The sequence below is a fragment of the Phyllobates terribilis genome, unplaced genomic scaffold, assembly GCF_046119375.1.
Source record: "Phyllobates terribilis strain yellow unplaced genomic scaffold, ASM4611937v1 Scaffold_7__3_contigs__length_470593459, whole genome shotgun sequence".
Classification (NCBI taxonomy): domain Eukaryota; kingdom Metazoa; phylum Chordata; class Amphibia; order Anura; family Dendrobatidae; genus Phyllobates; species Phyllobates terribilis.
The window spans coordinates 140786156-140807914 of NW_027362767.1; the positions used below are offsets into that span (position 1 = coordinate 140786156).

The following is a 21759-nucleotide window of genomic DNA, read 5'->3' on the forward strand; positions in this document are numbered from 1 at the left end:
GTTGATTGTGTGATCATGTGCTAGAGTAACAGTGATTGTGTGATCATGTGCTATATTGCTATATTGGTGATTGTGTGATCATGTGCTATAGTACCGGTGATTGTGTGATCATGTGCTAGAGTAACAGTGGTTGTGTGATCATGAGCTAGAGTAAAAGTGATTGTGTGATCATGTGCTAGAGTAACAGTGATTGTATGATCATGTGCTAGAGTAACAGTGATTGTGTGATCATGAGCTAGAGTAAAAGTGATTTTGTGATCATGAGCTAGAGTAAAAGTGATTGTGTGATCATGTGCTAGAGTAAAAGTGATTGTGTGATCATGTGATAGAGTAACAGTGATTGTATGATCATGTGCTAGAGTAACAGTGATTGTGTGATCATGTGCGAGAGTAACGGTGATTGTGTGATCATGTGCTAGAGTAACAGTGATTGTGTGATCATGTGCTAGAGTAACAGTGATTGTGTGATCATGTGCTAGAGTAACAGTGATTGTATGATCATGTGCTAGAGTAACAGTGATTGTATGATCATGTGCTAGAGTAACAGTGATTGTGTGATCATGTGCTAGAGTAACGGTGATTGTGTGATCATGTGTTAGAATAACTATGATTATGTGATCAAGTGTAGAGTAATGGTGATTGTGTGATCATGTGCTAGAGTAACAGTGATTTTTTGATCATGTGCTAGAGTAACGGTGGTTGTGTGATCCTGTGCTAGAGTAACTGTGATTATGTGATCAAGTGTAGAGTAAGGGTGATTGTGTGATCATGTGCCGAAATAACTGTGATTATGTGATCATGTGTAGAGTAACAGTGACTGTGTGATCATGTGCTATAGTACCGGTGATTGTGTGATCATGTGCTAGAGTAACGGTGATTGTGTGATCATGTGTAGAGTATCGTTGATTGTGTGATCATGTGCTAGAGTAACAGTGATTGTGTGATCATGTGCTATATTGCTATATTGGTGATTGTGTGATCATGTGCTATAGTACCGGTGATTGTGTGATCATGTGCTAGAGTAACAGTGGTTGTGTGATCATGAGCTAGAGTAAAAGTGATTGTGTGATCATGTGCTAGAGTAACAGTGATTGTATGATCATGTGCTAGAGTAACAGTGATTGTGTGATCATGAGCTAGAGTAAAAGTGATTTTGTGATCATGAGCTAGAGTAAAAGTGATTGTGTGATCATGTGCTAGAGTAAAAGTGATTGTGTGATCATGTGATAGAGTAACAGTGATTGTATGATCATGTGCTAGAGTAACAGTGATTGTGTGATCATGTGCGAGAGTAACGGTGATTGTGTGATCATGTGCTAGAGTAACAGTGATTGTATGATCATGTGCTAGAGTAACAGTGATTGTATGATCATGTGCTAGAGTAACAGTGATTGTATGATCATGTGCTAGAGTAACAGTGATTGTGTGATCATGTGCTAGAGTAACAGTGATTGTGTGATCATGTGCTAGAGTAACAGTGATTGTATGATCATGTGCTAGAGTAACAGTGATTGTATGATCATGTGCTAGAGTAACAGTGATTGTGTGATCATGTGCTAGAGTAACGGTGATTGTGTGATCATGTGTTAGAATAACTATGATTATGTGATCAAGTGTAGAGTAATGGTGATTGTGTGATCATGTGCTAGAGTAACAGTGATTTTATGATCATCTGCTAGAGTAACGGTGGTTGTGTGATCCTGTGCTAGAGTAACTGTGATTATGTGATCAAGTGTAGAGTAAGGGTGATTGTGTGATCATGTGCCGAAATAACTGTGATTATGTGATCATGTGTAGAGTAACAGTGACTGTGTGATCATGGGGTAGACTAAATGTGATAGGTTGGGCGAGACATAGGGATGTGGAACCTATGACAATAAATTGAGAACATCGGAAGGAATGTACAGTAGATGAGGGTAAATTATGGCGGATTAGCAGAGTGTTTCAGGTTTGTTGGTGCACCCAAATCTAATACTAAAGTAGTAAGAGAGATATCACTTTTTCTTCTGACTCTTTAACCTACCCTGACGTCACAAGTCCAAGCCACCGATACGAGGAAAGAAACAAGTAATGGGGCAAGGGCCAAGAATGACTAATTTTTTCTAGTCCAACCTCAACAACAGATACTTTATGGTCTATATATCACATAGATTATAATAACTTTTTTATTTTTAGAGCTTTTCTCACATCCAAAAATAATAGCTCCCCCATACATTATAGTAGAAGATGATGACCTGAGCTGTGTCAGAAGACTCAATCCTCTCAGAGGTGATACAGAACTGAAATTTGCCTTCTACAGAGATGGACGGAAAGTGCAGGAATTCAGCTCTTCCGACAGTACAGGGTCCCGTCTGTTCAGTCGGAGGATCCTGGGAATTACACCTGCGAGGTGATGACTCCCACGATAAGGAAGATGAGTGATGTGTCATATATCCATGTACAAGGTGACTGAAGCTTGGTCTGTCTTGTCTCGAATATATTCCACATTTTTTACTTACCGGTATATCTCATCTGATATTTCATCTTCTAGAACTGTTCTCCTTTCCAGAAATTGAGGTGGACCTGCATAGAATATTAGGGCATGAGCTGACCCTAACGTGTGTCACCAGACTGAACCCTCTCCGACGCGGTAAAGAACTACAGATTACCTTCTATAGAAATGGCCAGGAGGTGCAGCAATCGAGATCATTGGACACATACACAATTCAGTCCGCTCGGCTGGAGGATTCTGGGAATTATACCTGTGCGGTTGTAGCATCAGCGTCTCTGCCCCTTGCTAGGCAGAGACGCCGTCCCTCTCACCTCCCCGCTCCTGGCGCGGCGTCCTCTAGCGCTTCTCTCCCCGCTGCTTCCGGCACGCGCTCCTTCCCCAGCTGTGTGCTTAGGGCGCGCGCGCGGTCCCCCTCTCTTAAAGGGACCGCGCACGCCGTCCTAAGGAGTCCCCGGCCAATTGCCGGAGGATCTCCCATATATAAGGCACCTCCTCCAAAATGGAGGTGTCCGAGCAAAGTTGTTTGCACTGTGTCTGATCTGTGCTTCAGCCCTCAGGTCCCGCTGGTAGCCTGACTTCTCGTCCTGCCTGCCAGCCTGTTATCTGCCCGTTACCTGCCGAGCCTGCCAGCCTGCTCACCTGGAGCGCTCACCTGTTACCTGCCTGTTACCTGCCTTGGCTATCTGTCCACTCACCTGAGAGCATTCGCCTGCCTTGTCTGTCAGACCGCTCACCTGGGAGCGCCCACCAGTTACCTGCCTCGTCTGTCTGCCCGCTCACCTGGGAGCACCCATCTGTTACCTGCTGTGTCCGTCAGCCCGCTCACCTGGGAGCACCCGCCTGTTACCTGCCTCGTCTGTCTGCCCGCTCACCTGGGAGCGCCCACCTGTTACCTGCCAGTGACCTGCCTCGTCTGTCTGCCCTCTCACCTGGGAGCACCCGCCTGTTTCCAGCCAGCCTGCCTGGAGACCCTGCCGTCACTTGCTGTGACCACCTTCCTGGTAAACCTAAAGACTTCTACTTGCCCTGCTTTCTCGAACTGTGACCACCTGTCTGCTACCAGAGACTTCCGCCTGCTTGCTGTGTCCATCCGTCATACCGGTCAGTCCCAGCCATCTGACCCGTGGGAGCCACCTGCTCTCTTACAAGGTCGTCCCCAGAGTAGCACCTGGTCCCTCAGCCCGGATCCTCCCTGGTCACGGTGTCGTTAGCTGCCGTACGACCAGGGTCGGTTCGGGTAGATACTTAGTCACGCCCCTCTGGGTCCCTCCTTGCACCTCGGCACAGAGGTTCCACCACCCGGACCCGCAACAGCGGTGTCGACGGTGTCTGGTCTTACAAGGAAAATGAGCAACATCTCATATGTCCATATACAGGGTGAGCCATTACAGGGGTATATAATGCAAGATATCTCCCCAGACTAGATGGATCTGATCATTTCTATAAACGTAAAAGTAATTTACAATAAGTTCAGGATATTAAAGGGGCTCTGCACATAAGACAACCTCTGTTATAAGACTAGAAGATACAAGAAATCTCACAGTTAAAACCCTGAACAATCATCTGCAACCTGCAGAACAACCAGGGAGCAAATATTTAACAGGGCAAATGTATTAAGGGGAAGTGTTGGGTTGAGGGATGACACCTTACTGTGATCTCAGAATTTCCTTATATGGCATTTGAAGATGACATTCGACCTTAAAGAGGACCATAAATATGTAAGTTTTCTGGTGTAAAAGCCGCTGTTCTCCTCAATCCAGCTATGTTTTTCTTTTCTTCCTGCGCCTGTCCGCTCCTTGAGATATGGACCTTTCTTCTCTGTAGGTAAATCTAGTCTTTTTAGACAAGTGGGAGTGGCCCTCGACTCTTCACTGTTGGTGTGTTCTTGAGTACCACGTGTAGCACCCTGAGGATTCGGCTGCTACAGGAGTATTGCACCTCAACCCAGAGGTGTGATATTCCACTCCCGGGTAAGGAAGGAGTGTGGAACTGAGCTCAGATAGACTGCATGCACTACATACATCCCATTCCAGAGGAGCAGGCCGACGGCACTCCCACTTAGAAATGTGCAGGTGCGACCGAGCCTGTTCCTGGCTGGAGTGGGAGGGGGGAGGAACATCCCATGTAGTGTAGGGGCAGATAGGGGGAGCAGTCTGGGTAGTGGTAGGAGCTCATTGGGTGCTGGTCACCTGAGCTCACACATAGAGGGCTATATAAGGTGGGCACCAACTAGGATCAGGGTCAGACGCAGAGGAGCCTGTCAGTCAGTCAGTCAGCTGCAGAGAACAAGTCTGCTGCAGAGGAAGTCAGCCTGCAGCAAGGGAGCAGAGCAGACCTGAGCCTGAAGAGAGAGAGAGTGGAGTGCAGAAAGACCCAGAGGGGGGACAAAGAAGGGACCCAAGAACCCAAATAAGAACACCGGGTGAGGAGTCAGCAGAAGGGTACCGGAACCCAAGCTGGTGGGGGTAAAGACATTCCCCAGCCAGAGACCGGAGACCGTGGGCAGTGTCTGTCACGGTCACCCACTACATTCACCCTGAAGGCACACCACATGGAGGGTCAGGGAACCTGAGGCCAAAGGTTGCCCAACAGAAGGCCCGAGGGAGCTGGATTTAGGTGAATCACTGGTGGGGACGGCTGAAGAAAGGACAGAGGGAGAGCTCAGGGCCACGCTCCGGACTTGTTTGGGGGTTGGCCGGATCCAGGACCTGGTGGACGCAGCACGGCTCGGGAGGTCACTTGGAGCTAGAGTGACCAGGAACATCTGCAGTAAGTAAAGACCCTTAACTGCACTACCCGAGTCTGTCATCATTACCGGCTGCACCGCACCACCACAACCCCCATCCTCTGCGCCTGTCCCCTCTGAGGCTATACCCCTCCCGTTGGGGGTTATCCCACCAAGCTGCACATCCACCATCAGCCTCAGCGGACCCTGCTGCAGCGGCGGCCACAGTGACCGCATTACAACGGGTGGCGTAGTCGACACAAAAGAACTCTTATAACATCAGTAAGGACTGCCACATAACCCTGAGCTTGACGCCCTGGGCACGGGACCGGGTCACAGCCGCTCGGAGACTACAACCCCCCATCTGATCCGGTGCCGGGTATTCCCCTCAAAAAGGAATATGTCCCAGGGGGCGCGTCAACTTTGGCGTAGTCGGCAGGATTACGTGCCCGCAACACCCGGGTACTGCGTGCCTGAAGAAAAGTGCAAGTTTACCTCAGAAAGAAGTCTCCCGCCGGTTCCGGAGGGTCCACGCCATCGGACTCCATCACCAGTCGTTTCCCGCCGATTGTCCGCCATTTCCAGCTTGTTCCCGCCATCTGCAGAGTTTCCCGCCACTGGGCGACGCTTCCCGCCAAAACCGCAGATTTCCCGCCTTGGAAGAGCAGCGGACGCCATTATGGGCGTGCCAAAGGAGGGCAAGAGGCCACATCCCATCGTGGGCCAGGACCGAAAATGGCGCCAAAAGTGGAAACCGCCCCCACCAACAGAGACTGTGATGCTGGAGGTGTCTGTCAGCGTGAAAGAACTCCCCCTGGAGCTGACAGTCACCGAGTTGCCCCGGGACCGCCCTCGAAGTGGGAGGAGACGAAAGAAAAGAGCAAAGATGGGTGTCGCTTGGAGCAGTCTAGAACGAGCGCACCCGGAGGCAAGAGGTCTAATGAGGAGTAGCGGAGAAGCTCACCCGGAGTCGAGGAGAGAAAGAGTGGACCCGGGAATGGAGCGGCAGCAGAGCAGCACCGGCCCGCTGGCCAGGAGCCTGCTGGAGGAAGAAGGAGGAGAGCAGAGCAGCACCGGCCCGCTGGCCAGGAGCCTGCCGGAAGCAGAGCAGAGCAGCACCGACCCGATGGTCAGGAGCCTGCTGGAGTCAACAACCCCGCTAGGCTTAGCGGAGATCCTGGCGCAGCTTCCCCGAGATCGGGAGTGCGCGCGGAGTGCCCTGGAGGGCCTCGCGGGAAGGATGGCCCGAGTGCAGAGGGAGATCCTGGCGGAGTGGGGCCGGGAGATGGCCCAGCAAGCTGGAACCCGTCCACTTAACCCGCTCCCTTGGAAGAAGACATCGACTGCCTCTGCGGATGACGCGGGAGGACCCAAGGCCGGAGACGGCGCAGAAGAGGGAGCGAGACGCATGGCAGCAGGTAAGGGGGATGCCTATACCCCATACCGGAAGACCGCTTACCTGCCCCAGCTCCCCGTCGCAGAGCCCGAAGGTCCCCCGGCCGTACCCGAGACCGCCATGACATCGCCACCGACTAGGCCCCGACCGGAAGCCGCCGTCGCGACCCCGATGACGTCACGCATCGTGACCCGGAGCGTGGCGCCGGAAGAGGAGCCTCCGGCCTGGTCACAGGGCCTAGCATTTCCGGGCGCCGCATCCAAAGCAGAGCCATCTACCTCCGCGGAGCCTCCGGCCTGGTCGCAAGGCCAGGTAACCCAGGGCGCCGCCGTCCTAACGGTGCCCTTCACCTTCCAGGTGCCCCAGGCCTGGCCGCAAGGCCTGGGCAACCCGGGCGCCACCACCACCGCGCCCGCGCCCGTAATACCTAGGGTGCCACATCTGGGAGAGGACCCCTTCAGCCAGCTAACGTGGCCGGACGGTCGGCCTTTCATCTGGCCCGAAGGATTCTTGGAGCTGGAGCGGCAGAAGCAACTAGGTCCCCTGTGTGAGCCCCTGATCCCGGCTCCAAAGCCCGTGACTCGGGTCTCGCCTCCCCTAGAAGAGGCTCAATTTGCGTGGGACCCCAAGGGAGAAGATCTGATGGGGTTCACCGGAGAGACTCGGGCAGCTGCAGCAGCGCGCACAGAGTGTTGCCGTCAACAGCTGGCAGAGTTCAAGAGAGAGCGGGAGGAGAGGCAGGCCAAAGAGCAATGGGCCCAGACCCGCAGCGCGGAGCAAAAGAGTCGGACCAGAAGGGACCCCCGTGCAGCAGATCGTCCCCGTACCATCGGGACGGTAATAAAGTTTAATGCGCAGCATGGGTGGGGCTTCATAAGGGACCGGAACACCATGGGTGACGTCTTCGTTACACGACGGGACGTCGAGTCCCACCTGCCAGAGGGTCACAAAGGCCGTGACCTCTACGTCGGTGATGAGGTAACGTTCACCCGGCACAAGTGTGCCAAGGGACCTTACGCCCTCCACGTGCATCGCTTGACGGAGGAGGAGTTGCGGTGCGAGGAGGAGGAGCAAGAGGACCCGGACGGGTCTGAAGAAACCACCAGCCGTAAGATAAGAGCAGGAGGCAGACGCCGTTGAGTGCGGCAGAGCAGGAGACTGTATATAGTTGCCTGTCGGGGCACAGTGAATCGGAACTGAAACTGGAACTGTTGTTGCTGCTAAAATAGTCCCCGTTGGGACCAGCGAACTGTTACCTGTAACCCTTTCCATACCAGGCTGAGGACTGTGAGCAGCCATCCCTTTCCCTTTACCTGGCCGGGGACTGAGAACGGCCAAAATTCCCTGTACATAGTTGCGCTTGCTAAAGCGCCCCCTACCGGTTTTATAGGAAAAACCATTTTTCTAAAAGACTGTCGCACTCTACCTGGTCACGAGTTGCACGGTGACCAGAGGAACAGAAGAGAGAAAGAGACGACGAGAATGTTGTTTACCTGAAAAAGTTTATATATATATTTATATAGTATTTCGTATAAAATTTAATATGTTTTACATGTTTATAAAATGTTGTATGTTTTGGTGTTTTTTGTCTTTGCAGCCCGAGGACGTGCTGTGATTTACCAGGGGGGAATGTAGCACCCTGAGGATTCGGCTGCTACAGGAGTATTGCACCTCAACCCAGAGGTGTGATATTCCACTCCCGGGTAAGGAAGGAGTGTGGAACTGAGCTCAGATAGACTGCATGCACTACATACATCCCATTCCAGAGGAGCAGGCCGACGGCACTCCCACTTAGAAATGTGCAGGTGCGACCGAGCCTGTTCCTGGCTGGAGTGGGAGGGGGGAGGAACATCCCATGTAGTGTAGGGGCAGATAGGGGGAGCAGTCTGGGTAGTGGTAGGAGCTCATTGGGTGCTGGTCACCTGAGCTCACACATAGAGGGCTATATAAGGTGGGCACCAACTAGGATCAGGGTCAGACGCAGAGGAGCCTGTCAGTCAGTCAGTCAGCTGCAGAGAACAAGTCTGCTGCAGAGGAAGTCAGCCTGCAGCAAGGGAGCAGAGCAGACCTGAGCCTGAAGAGAGAGAGAGTGGAGTGCAGAAAGACCCAGAGGGGGGACAAAGAAGGGACCCAAGAACCCAAATAAGAACACCGGGTGAGGAGTCAGCAGAAGGGTACCGGAACCCAAGCTGGTGGGGGTAAAGACATTCCCCAGCCAGAGACCGGAGACCGTGGGCAGTGTCTGTCACGGTCACCCACTACATTCACCCTGAAGGCACACCACATGGAGGGTCAGGGAACCTGAGGCCAAAGGTTGCCCAACAGAAGGCCCGAGGGAGCTGGATTTAGGTGAATCACTGGTGGGGACGGCTGAAGAAAGGACAGAGGGAGAGCTCAGGGCCACGCTCCGGACTTGTTTGGGGGTTGGCCGGATCCAGGACCTGGTGGACGCAGCACGGCTCGGGAGGTCACTTGGAGCTAGAGTGACCAGGAACATCTGCAGTAAGTAAAGACCCTTAACTGCACTACCCGAGTCTGTCATCATTACCGGCTGCACCGCACCACCACAACCCCCATCCTCTGCGCCTGTCCCCTCTGAGGCTATACCCCTCCCGTTGGGGGTTATCCCACCAAGCTGCACATCCACCATCAGCCTCAGCGGACCCTGCTGCAGCGGCGGCCACAGTGACCGCATTACAACGGGTGGCGTAGTCGACACAAAAGAACTCTTATAACATCAGTAAGGACTGCCACATAACCCTGAGCTTGACGCCCTGGGCACGGGACCGGGTCACAGCCGCTCGGAGACTACAACCCCCCATCTGATCCGGTGCCGGGTATTCCCCTCAAAAAGGAATATGTCCCAGGGGGCGCGTCACCACGCACACTTGGCTAAAAAGACTACATTTAGATTCAGAGAAAAGGAGGCCATATCTCAGGAACGGAGAGGCGTAGGTACAAAAGAAAAACAACGCTGGATTCAGGAGAACAGCGGCATTTACACCAGGTAAAATATTACATATCGCGAGTGACGGATCTTCTATAAGTCTGATTGTTACATTAAGGATCCATTGTCTACTAGGTTGAGCCAATGAATAATACCCACCCCCATATAAAGCAGGGCAGACTATGAATGTCACGTATAATTCCTCTTTTTTTTATCCCCCTCTGTCAGACTACACCAACCAGAATATAATGAGACTGGTGCTGTCCGGACTGACACTAATGGCTGCCGCCTGCGTTCTCCTCTATCACAAAGAATCACAACATGTAACTTCACGTGATGCCGAATGACAGGATGATGTCCATGGAGATGGTGACAGCTTTATCAATCACTGTGCAATTCTCCATCTAACCACACAGAGGCGCCAGTGAGCAATTGCTATATACTGTTACAAAACTTCTGGCTTGGATCCGGATGTCTCCAGGACAGAGGGCATTAGATGTTAGGGCAGCGAGGTTTCCTTACTTTGCCATTTTTTTCAGTTTGACTTTCTATTATGAATAAAATGAAAATGATCACAACTTTCTGATGTTTCATCTCATTCAGTGTTCATAAATGTAACAGCAGCATGCTGGGATCTAGGAGATCATTCCAGCCCCAATCCACCTTTATGTGCAATGTCAACTTTTGACATAAGTGGGTGAAGGTGCATTAGTGCAACGCTTTTGTCGGCAACGATGTCTGGAATCCTAGACTTCTGCCGCTACTTGTATCTCCCAAAGATATTCCCCATGCTTACAATTGTGCGCACAATCAATAGTAGGATTTGGGTCTCAACCTCACATTGCGAAAGAATAAAATACAGTGGTGGTCCTGATAGACTACTATCAATAAAGTATTGATGCAAAGATATGTGTCTGAACGATCCTCCTGTGTGAGTAGCTTGCATTGGAACGTTGATTAGCCGTACGTGCCCGCATTCTCCACCAAATTAATAAGGAAAACTTAAAAACAAACTTTCTTGTTTGATCATGAAAATAGTGTGAAAGTCTATTTACCTAATAGTAGAAAATAATTTAAGAAAGAATTATCAAAAAACGTTAAAGAACCCCATGGCTATGTGTAATCTACACATGATTGGCTTTTAAGTCAAATCCCTGAATAAATGTCAATGAGTAGTTTTCATGTCATATTTTTAACAATTCACACATATAACACGAGGAATATATTGTCTAGAAACCCACACTTCTTTTGAACAACCACCACAATTTGAAATCTTTGCAACAGGATGGCCTTGTTGTCGTCTGTGTGTACAATGTGTTAGAAATAATTTTCACACTTATTTTTCATTATTACAAAAGGCAGAACTTTTTTTTATGCAACTAATACATTTTATTTGCTAAGTATGAACGATCCCTTTAAGTGCTTAAAGTAAATCTCCGTATTTTAACAGGCATCGATGTATAAGAAGTATGAATTGGGCTCCCCCTAGTGGTAGCTGCATGCATCGCTTTAGATTCTAATTCTAGTTTTATATCAGGGATTTGAAATTCCATAACATCTCTTTATCATTAGTAATGTGACGCCCAGCTGCGATTGGTATCACAGATCCTAGAAGGGTGTATTGATGGATTCCTCCACTAGAGGCCCTCATAACCATTCACACATCTCCACCTTCCACCTCAGACCACCAGAGGGAGCCCATTAGGGATAGATAAATAGGGAAGGTGGAGCCAGGCAGCAGTTAGTTGGAGTCAGAGTCTGGTTTAGCAGTGAGACCAGTGCAGTCTGAGAAGAGTTACCTTAGAGGACAAAAGCCTGTTCCAGCTCCTGCAATTGCTATCCTGCAGTGGAGCTTCCAGATCAAGACTCAGTGTAGCTCAAAGGAGGGAGCTTTAGGTGTGCCGGCACCATAAGATCGGTGAAGTGCGGCAAGCTGCCGTTAGTGTGAGTAGCCTACTGAGGGCCCGAGTAGGCCGAAGGCGAGTGGAGAGTTAGTACATAGGGGGCAGAGGAGCTTAACTGGCTCACCACGAAGCAGTTACCGGACACCGGGTCCGAAGTTTACCGGGATCTCCACGACCCAGTAAGGTATAACCGGAATCTCTGGGGAACTACAAGTCCCAGGATCGTAACAGAGCCAGGAGACACATAGGCCCGCAGCTAAGGTGCGTGTACTCCAGGAAAAGGCCCTACCACATGGTCAGCCAGCGCAGGACAGAGACAAAGTTAGGCCTAGCTCCAGGCAGGTCAGAAGCTTACTACGCAGAAGCAAGAAACAGGAGGCCCAAAACCCGCTCATTGGGGAGGATCCTGACGTGCACCCTTCACCCTACAGTGCTCCGGGATGTGCCTAAATTTCCATCAGTAAAAGGTACTGAAGTGACTATCGTGTCTGTCCCTGTTCTTGCTCTGACCCGGCTGGGTCTCGCCTGTCCTACATTCCCTGTCATACACTGCCCTGAGGCCTAGCTCCACCTGTGGGGAGCAATACCATCAAGCTGCCTTATCATCGGCCTCAGTGGACTACGCAGCGCTGGTGATCCTCACCAGAAGCCACAGGTGGCGTCACGAACTTTTATAAAATAAACAATTATTAACGCTTTTAAAGAGAGACCCCAGGGTACGGGCCCGGGAGCCAACCACCGCGACATCCCCAAGGCTAAAGGCCCGGGTAACCGAGTAATTCCTATTTCCCCTGGGCGAGTCAGTAATATACATGTAGACTATGGATGCAATCATCAGCTCAGAGTTATTTGGTCAACCTCGTAGTAAAAATGTGAATGGCATCACTTCCCCGTCTGATTCATGTCAGGGTCAGCATTTTTACAGGGCATCAATAAAGTACTCATAAACTTTTTTTTTTTGCATGACCCTTTGCTTCTTCTTATACTTCTGCTATAAAATTGGGAAGTTAGTGGCTATTTCCATTTTTTGGTTTACGAAACAGCCAGGAAACTGACCTCATAAAAAATGTGACTGCGCCATGCCCATCCTGGCTACAGTCATAATACTAAGAAGTTATTGCGATAAAGCTAAAACTTCTAACAACTGGAGGAATACGACTACTTAACTAAGATCTGGGGAGAAGATGTAAGACAGAAGTGGATATTTAAGAAACCTATAATACAAGTATATGAGTGTGATAATGGATTGGCGGAAACTCTCGTACTTCTGTCTTCTCATTTCAGTATTGAATATCAGAGGACTTGGTGAGTAAAATACAGCCGCATGATATTTCCACCACTTTTAAGACAGAAATAAATTTAACAAGCTTGAAACTTTTCCGTGCAAAATTGAATTGGGGACTAGTCTATGTCTTAAAGTCTTCTAGACATTTGTTAAAGGGGTATATTTAAGTTTAATAGGGGATAACTTTCCAATCGTTGGTTCTACCTGTGATCCCAAGATCCAAAGCAATGAAAAGCCCCGGCTGAATGAAGCAGAGGTTGGTCATGTGCACTGCCAAACCATTCATCCTTATGGGAGTGCCAAAGACTAGCTGATCGATGCGGTCGGCAATCTCCCTTTAAGACTGAGTGTAGCAGCAATGTGCATGATTGACCACTGCCCTACTCAGCCAGGGCTCATCATAACCCTGGTTCTCAAAATTGCTGGGGGCCTCGGCAGTCGAAGAGTTACCCCTTATCCTTTGTGAGTGTATAACAGTGAAATTATCATGTAGTGAAGAATGCAATTTAGCTTTTTAGGTTGAAAAAATTCACCAAAAGTGTTGATGCCTATGGCTCACTGTTAGTGTTTCTTCCTCTCATACCGCAGAGTCTAAGTTTGAGTGCACTGCCAAACTACTCATCCTTATGGGAATACCAAAGACTAGCTGAGCGATGCGCTTGGCAATCTTCCTTTAAGACTGAGTGGAGCGACAGTGCGCATGATCGACCACTGCTCTACTCAGCCAGGACTCTTCATCACCCCGGTTTTCAGAATTGCTGGGGGCCACGGCAGTCGGAAAGTTACCCCTTATCTATCAGTGAAATGAACTTGCAGTGAAGAATGCTATTTAGCTTTGTAGGTTGAGAAAATTCCCCAAAAGTGTTGATGCCTGTGGCTCACTGTTAGTGTTTCTTCCTCTCATACCGCAGTGTCTGAGTTTTAGTTCCAGTTTGCAAAGTCTGGAAACTATTATTGTTTTCTTTTTATCGAATACATTTTTGGACTAAAATGGACATACTAAAAGGCAGGGTAATGGATGTGGTAGCAGTTCTTTCTCTACTACTCATTTAAATTGCCAAATCGTAAAATGAGACAAACTTTTTGGAAAATTTCTGGTACAAATTTTTGGATGCAAAATCAAACAGTCTAAAAATATACCAAAAATGATCAACAGTGTGAGCCACTTTGGTGAATTTTAAAACTGGAGAGATGAGCAAATGAATTCAATGTGAATAAAATTTGTCTTGAATTTTTAGGAATTTGCTGAACTCTGTGAATTCAAACAAAATTTGCAAAAATTACCTAAAATGGCCAACAACATTTTTGTATAGCAAAAGATTGCATCAGCCAGAAAATTATCATATGACTCCAAACGAGGCCAGGCAGGCTTTTCCATAGTGTGTTGCAGCTGTCACAGTCAATCAAGAGGGGCAATCACAGCCAGTATAAAAGCATATGCATGGAATGCAATCTAGATAGTGTGAGGACATCACAACTTAGCTATTGAGACAATGAAAGAAAGTTAATAAGGAGAGCCTTTATAAAAGCAGATGCAAGGAATACAGCAGCCATTTTGTGGTGAATATGGATAGTGAGAGGATGCCACTGCTCATAGGTTAGTTTAGAGATACGAAGAAGAGGCCATATAACACTAAAGAAACAGTACAGATAGTGTGTGACAGGACAGCAGTGTGTGAGTAAAAGAGTAAAATGCTTAACTAATGGAAAGAGAGATAAAGGAGACCTCAAAGTGTCATACTCGTCATATCAAGGCAATTTGGAGGCCTTGGAGAACTTTTCATTTGCAGGTAATCCATTTGCTGACAATCAATTACTGGCAAAATTTGAATTCGGCTTTCTAATAGTAAAGCAGCACTTCCACCTGAGTGAAAATTCTTTCATATGTAAAATGTGGCGCCCCGCTGCGCAGAGGTGCCACAGAACCCAGAAGGGTACATGGATGGACTTCTCCACAAGAGGCCCTCACACATTCACACACCTCCACCCTACCACCTCAGACCAGCAGAGGGAGCCCGTTAGGGACATATATAGGGAGGGTGGAGCTAGGCAGCTCAGTTAGTTGAAGTTCAGTGTTCAGAGACAGAGAGGAACACAGCTCAGAGATGAGCAGAAAGCGTGCTGACGCTCAGAGAGCAGAGTAGAGGCAGCGAGCTGGCTGCTGTGCTTAGGTGAGCCAAGGCCTACAGCGCGTGTGAAGGTCTAGTGAGGGCCCTGAGTGGGCCGAAGGCAGAGAGGAGAAGGAAGAAGTAGTGAGGGGGCAGAGGAGCATACCAGGCTCACCCCGAGTTATATACCAGACACCGGGTCCGCGCCTACAGGGACCCTTTATACCCAGTAGGAACCACCGGAACCCCTGGAGGACTACATGTCCCAGGTTCACCAAACGCTGACTACAGTACCAGGGCTAGGAGTCACGGAGGTCCCAGCGTCCAGGGAGAGTGATCTCCAAAGAGAAGGCCCTACCACCAGGTCAGCAGGTGCTAAGAGAGACAGTAACCAAGCTAGGCCTAGCTCCAGGCAGGTCAGAAGCTTAGAGAACAAAGCAACGGATCAGGAGGCCCTATACCCGCTCACTGGGGAGAGAGTCCAAAAGTGCGCCCTTCGCCTGGAGTACCCTGGACCGTGCCTGCAGCATCACCAGTAAAGGTACTGAAGCTTACCCCCATGTGAGTGTCCGTCTTTCCTCCAGGACCGTCCTGCCGTCTCTCCCCTGCACCACCATCCATTACCCCCCACGCTGCCCTGGAGCTAGCTCTACCTGTGGAGAGCCACACCATCCCTGTTGCCGTAACACCAGCTCCAGAGGACTGCTCCGCAACGATGGCACCCCTTGGCCGCATTCCAAAGGTGGCATCACGAACTGTCCAAATCCCCCATATCTATCCCCTTTTACTGACCGCCCTGGGTCACGGACCGGGCCAGCCACCGTGATAACCCCCATACCGGCAACCAGAGGCCCGGCTGCCGAGTACCCCGCGGCCCAGGGGGCGCGTCAATAACAGCACACCATGTGGACAGGAGGGGTATTACAACTGAAAATAACACAAAACATTATAATTGAATAAGAGTCATCATGATGTTCCAAATTCAAATTACAAGACATTAGTTCATCTCAACTTTATCGTCTAAATTTGCGCTGTCTAAAAATGACACAATTTTAGTAAATCTCCCACAGAATTTTAATACATGTTCCCAAAGTTTAGTGAATTGTATTAGTGATCCAAAAGGTCTTATGTGTTTTTTTGAGATTAAGGAGAATGGAATATAGAGGGGAGAATAGGAAAAGGAAGGAAAGAGAGATGTTCTCGAAATTTCTTGAACGCTTGATGCTCAAATCTTGAAAACTGTGAAGAATTAATACACAAGTAAATCCGGAATACTTCTTTATTTAACCCTTTATGTTTTTCTAGGAGCAGATGTCAGACCTTTGGTGATTTTTACATCTAACTGGAGTGAAATATTATACGAGGATCCAGTGATCTTATTATGTGATGTGGGGTCTGGTGTCCTGGAGAAACAGAGGTATTCCTGGTATAAAGATGGGTCACTATTAACAGATGAAGTTCAGCAGAGCTTGAAGATTCACTCTGTTCATCGAGAGGATTTAAGCGATTACCAGTGTAGGACCAGCAGTGGTGTCCTCAGTCCTCGTGTCACATTGAACGCAAGTGCAAGTAAGCAGCCATCTCATCCGAGCAAACTACTAACGTCATATCCAGAGAAAATTCATTATTGTGTACTCACCGTTATTATTGCAGGTTTTCTCATCCTGCAGAGACCCCCAGTTATCTATGCAGGAGACCCCCTGACTCTGAGATGTCACAGTTCAATTGGATTTGAAGGAATAAACACAACATTTTACAAGGAAGATAAAGAAATAAAGTTCTCGGTCAATGATTCGGAGTTACATATAGTTACAGCAGTTGAGGGTTCATCCGGGAAATACAAGTGTACTAAACTGGTTGGAAAAAATAATCAATATCACATCTACAATGCAGAAACATACATCTCAGTATTGGGTAAGTCTATAATGAAAAAAAACATGGCTACTAGAGCTCCCTCTAGTGGTCGCCTCAGACAGGTAAAATCACCCAGATTCACTCATTTTGGAAGCAGGTAGAATACAATTGGTAATTAGATTTTTTTTCATAATAAATAAGAGCAATTAAGCATGGTTATATATTGTATAATTGATTATTTTTGTAGACCCTGTGTAATATTTGATAGAACATGAGGGATCCTGCAACCACTCCTGGTAATATCAGCTACTCACTGAGTCAGAAACTTACTGAATACTAATAGAGAGTATAGTAAGCATGCTCTATGACATGTCCAAAGGGGCATTTCCATTGTTTCCATTGTTTCGAGTGTATAACAGCACACCATGTGGCCAGGAGTGGTATTATAATTGAAAATATTATGACATTACTAATACTTGAAGAGTCATCATTCATGATGCTCTAAGATTTTAGGATCACAAAATGTTGCAATCTATTTCAGGACGTTCTTCTTCAGGGAATGGATTCGATCACATTATCATTGCCGGAGCTACAATTGGGACTCTAGTAGCCATTTTCATCCTCTTTCTTATTTTTTTCTGGAAGTGTAGAAATAAAAAAACTGCACTATCTTCATGTCAAGAACAGCAAGTAACCAGCGCACCAATAGCAGGTAACTAATTTTTAGAAAAGAGAGTGCTTATGTCATGGTAATATTGGTGGGTTCGGAGGATTATTTTTGGGTGGCCAATATGGTTGAAGCATCATAGTAGGGTAAGTAAGAGAGGCGAAGAATCATCGAATACAGAAGTTATTGTAGAACTAAAGTCATTGGCCAATGGGGAGGTCACCAATTATGTCTATTAAAATTGGGGAAGTGTGATTATTGTAGGCTACGGCTGTCCTCTTCGCAGAACCAAATTGTTCACTTCCTGCAGAAAAGACTGAAGGACCAATGGGGGTACTGAGCAGTTATCGTGTACCCTCACTAGCATGCTAATCCTTTCTTTATCAAGGAGGACATTTGGAGAGGGATGCATACGGAGAGCTTAGAAAAAACATGCAGGTGGTAACCATGGTGAGACGGGATTTTTTTTGGATAGTACAAAAGTTTTACAGTGGATTTACATTTTTCAGTTGGCTTTGACACCTAAACAATGTCAACATATTGTTTTTTGATTTTGTAGCTGCTCCTGATGAGGATATCTGCTATATCTTTCTCAATATGGACCACTTGCAGACAGGTTGGTGTTGTACCCTCTATTTCAAAACCGCTGTCCAAGGTTGCCATATATTCCACAGGAGATAGTCAAGGTGGAACTAGGACAATAGTCTACCAGTCCGACTGTATGAACTGGTGATAGAGATGAGCGAGCGTGCTTGCCACTGCTCTATACTCCATCGAGTATCTAGGTGCTTGGTCATGTTCAGTACTCGATCTAGTATTGCAGGTGCTTGAGCGGCATGCTTGAATCCCCGCCCCGCATGTTTGGCGCCTGTTAGACAGCCAATGAACATGAAGGAATTGCCCGCCATGCAGAGTGATGCCGTAGTCATGTTGGCTACTGGCATTACTGTGATTAGCTGACCTCATCACGTCATGGGGTGTAATATAAAACCCGGTGACGCGATGGTCGGCACAGTGTGTTCAGGAAGCAGTTCAGTGAGAGTTGGTAAAGGAGGGAGAGTGTAGTTAAGAGCAGGTGCAGTATATAGTCAGGGTTTAATAATATTGCTATTGCAGTACTTGCATACTTCTGCAGCATTAAAACAACGGTCCTTTTCAGGGCAAAATATTTTACTTTCTGAAGTAAAACTGCTGTTACCTGCATTCAGTGGAGGGAAAGTTTAGGATTATTGCAGTACTAGTATACCACCACTGCTGCTACACCTTTAAAACAACAGTCCTTTTCAGGGCTAAATATTTTTTTCCCTATTAATACTGTAAACTTTGCATGCATATATACCTAATTTAAAAAATGCAAGGGATTTAAAATATTAAGGGATGGGAAAGTAGACGTGCTGCTGATGGTCCATGCAGAGGCCGAGGCGTGGGCCAGGTGAAACTGTGCCTGCAGCGAGAACACAATAAACACGCTTATCCATGAGACCTAGCTTCCTGTCCCACTTTGCAGGGTGGCATGAGACACCACTCTTACATCCCGAACAGTGCGAACAGGTGGTCGGTTGGATGGCAGATAATGCTTCCACTATGTTTCCCAGCACCACCCTGTCTTCCACACGGTCCAGTCTCACTAGCCAAGAGTTTGGACCACATAATCCTAACCTTGATCCTCCTTCCTTCCACCATGGCGAGTCCCAGGAGACAAGTGATCCCACACTTAGACATTCTGAGGAGCTCTTTACATTTCTATTTATTGATTCTAGCCTCTCACCCTGCACATTTCAAGAGGGACTTGAGGAGCTTGTGTGTAGTGATGCCCAAATATTTGAGCAGCCACGGTCAATAGAAGATGACTGTGTGAAATGTCAATTGGTGTTTCAAGAGGTGGATGATGATGACACACATTTGCCAATAAGTGATGTTGTTAAGTCAACAAGTCAGGAGGATCAGAGTGTGGAAGTGAAAGACGAGGTGGTGGATGATGAAGTGTAGTACAGAGGGGGGAGAACGCAGCACCGCAACAAGCAGGAAGATGCAGTGGGGTGGCCAGAGGGAGAAGGCGGGCAACTGTTCCCTAGAGCACCAACATGCAGCAAGTTCCCAGGCCAGGGGTTAGGTTTTCCCCAGTCTGGAGCTTTTTTAAAGAAAGTGCAGACGATAAACTAATGGTCATTTGTGCCATACCAAGATTAGCAGGGGCCTGACCCCTACCATCTTGACCACCATCAGCATGCTCAGGCACATGTCATCAAAGCACCCGACTAGTTGGGTTGAACGCCTGGGTCCACAATCAGTGTCTGCGGGTGACACCACTGCCACTTCCCCTATGCTATGTGTTTGTCAATCCCCTGTCCATGATGCAGGCACAGATGCCCCCTGCCCTGCACCTGTCGTTGCACATTCGTAAGCACCATCAGCAACAACGTCCAATTTCTTGTCCTAGTGCAGCTTTCAGTTTCCCTACCCCAGGACTTGGAACGCAAGTGTAAATACCCAGCCACCCACAGGCCCAAACACTAAACAGCCACAATTCCAGACTGCTTGCCCAGGAAATGTTGCCATTTAGGCTTGTGGACACTGAGTTTTTCTGCAACCTCATGAGGGTGGCCATTCCTCGATTCTCAGTCCCCAGCTGCCACTATTTTTCCCAGTGTGCCGTCCCCACCTTACACCAGCACGTGTCCCATAACATCACCCGTGCCCTGACGAAAGTCCACATAACCACCGACGAGTGGACAAGTGCTTGTGGCCAGGGATGCTACATTTCCCTGACTGGGTGTATCTAGTTGAGGCCGGACAGTTTCATTAGACCCTCCTAGCGCCCAGGCCCTAATGTGCGGAGTTGTCTGACAAGGATGGAAAAGTTTTGGAAGATGCTGAAGGAGTACCTTGTGGACCGTACCAGCATCCTCTATGATTCCTCTGTGCCTTATAACTATTGGGTATCCAAGCTGGACACGTCGTATGAATCGCATAAACTGTCTCTCTATGCCTATGAGGTGCTGGCCTGCCCTCCCGCTAGCATTTTGGCAGAACAGGTTTTTAGTGCCACCGGGGGTATTATAACTAATATGCGCATCCACCTGTCAACTGAAAATGCTGACAGGCTGACTCTTATCAAAATGAATAAGGCCAGAATTGGCCCAGAATTCTCAACACCACCGGATGACATCAGTAGAACATAAAGCTAATTCAAATGTACCTTTTTTTTCTGGTGTATTCCTATGCACACCTTCCCACCTTAAAAAGAGTTGCAGTTACTGGGAAAGTCCACATAACCACCAACACGTGGATAAGTGCTTGTGGCCAAGGACGCTACATTTCCCTGACTGGGTGTATCTAGTTGAGGCTGGACCGGGTCCGACCCGGTGGCGGCACACATGCTACCAATGCCGAGGATTGCGGGTCCTTGTTCCACAATGGTTTCCTCCATCTCCTACACCAATTCCTGCACCCCCTCCTCATCCTCCATCTCCAAATTGTCATCCATATCAGTCGCAAGCTGGAAGCACTGCAGCACTGCCTCGGTGAAAGCTCTGCGGAAACTAATTTATTTAGGTGACAAACGGCACACCGCCGCAGAGTTGTTGAAAGGTTTAACAGACCAGACAGATCTGTGGCTCTTGCCGCTGAATGTACAACCAGGCATGGTCGTGTGTGATAATCGCCATAACCTGGTGGTGGCTCTGAAGCTTAGCAAGCTCGCACATGTACCATGCCTGGCCCACATGCTCAACTTAGTGGTTCAGCGGTTTCTGAAAACCTTGTCTGAGCTACTTGTGAAGGTATGCCACTTGTGCGCCCATTTCCGCAAGTCAGCCACAGCTCCTGCTGGTCTGGCAGTGCTGCAACAATGCTTGCAAGTGCTAGCTCACCAACTGGTATGCGACGTAACCACACACTGGAACTCCACATGACATATGTTGGCAAGGCTTTGTGAACTGCAGAAGCAGTAGTTGAATACTAGCTACAACATGCCGGTATTCCGATCAGCTTCCGCACGCAACAACCGATGAGTGGGCATGGATGTTTGACATCTGTGCAGTACTCCTAAACTTTGAGGTATCAACCAAGATTGTGAGCGGTGATGACGTCATAATCGGCATAACCATCCTGCCTCTGTGTCTACTCAAAAGCTTGCTGCTTACAATTAAAGAGGAGGCTCGATCTTCTGGCGTGAGCATGGTTAGTGGTCCCACTGGTCCACGAACCGAGGAGTGCCTGGAGGGGCTTGACTAGGGGCCTCGCCAGATCCGACCCTGGCTCATACAGCAGCTTAGTCGACTCCGTGAACTAAGGAGTGATGAGGGAGGTGGCCCAGGTGCAACTCCAGGGCAGACCCCGGACACACAGCTGTTGATCCACACTGGGGTATGCAGGAACGG

General features: G+C 48.4%; 1 protein-coding gene across 1 annotated transcript in view; it reads left to right on the top strand.

Annotated features, from left to right (window-relative positions):
• Window positions 1–21759, top strand: part of LOC141155397 (Fc receptor-like protein 4) — a 40910-nt gene that overhangs the window by 4964 nt on the left and 14187 nt on the right. Inside the window, exons 7-10 of the mRNA XM_073642265.1 lie at window positions 16162–16425; window positions 16510–16770; window positions 17252–17422; window positions 17937–17993. Of these exons, the coding sequence (XP_073498366.1) occupies window positions 16162–16425; window positions 16510–16770; window positions 17252–17422; window positions 17937–17993 (753 nt within the window). The remainder of the gene's footprint in view (window positions 1–16161; window positions 16426–16509; window positions 16771–17251; window positions 17423–17936; window positions 17994–21759) is intronic.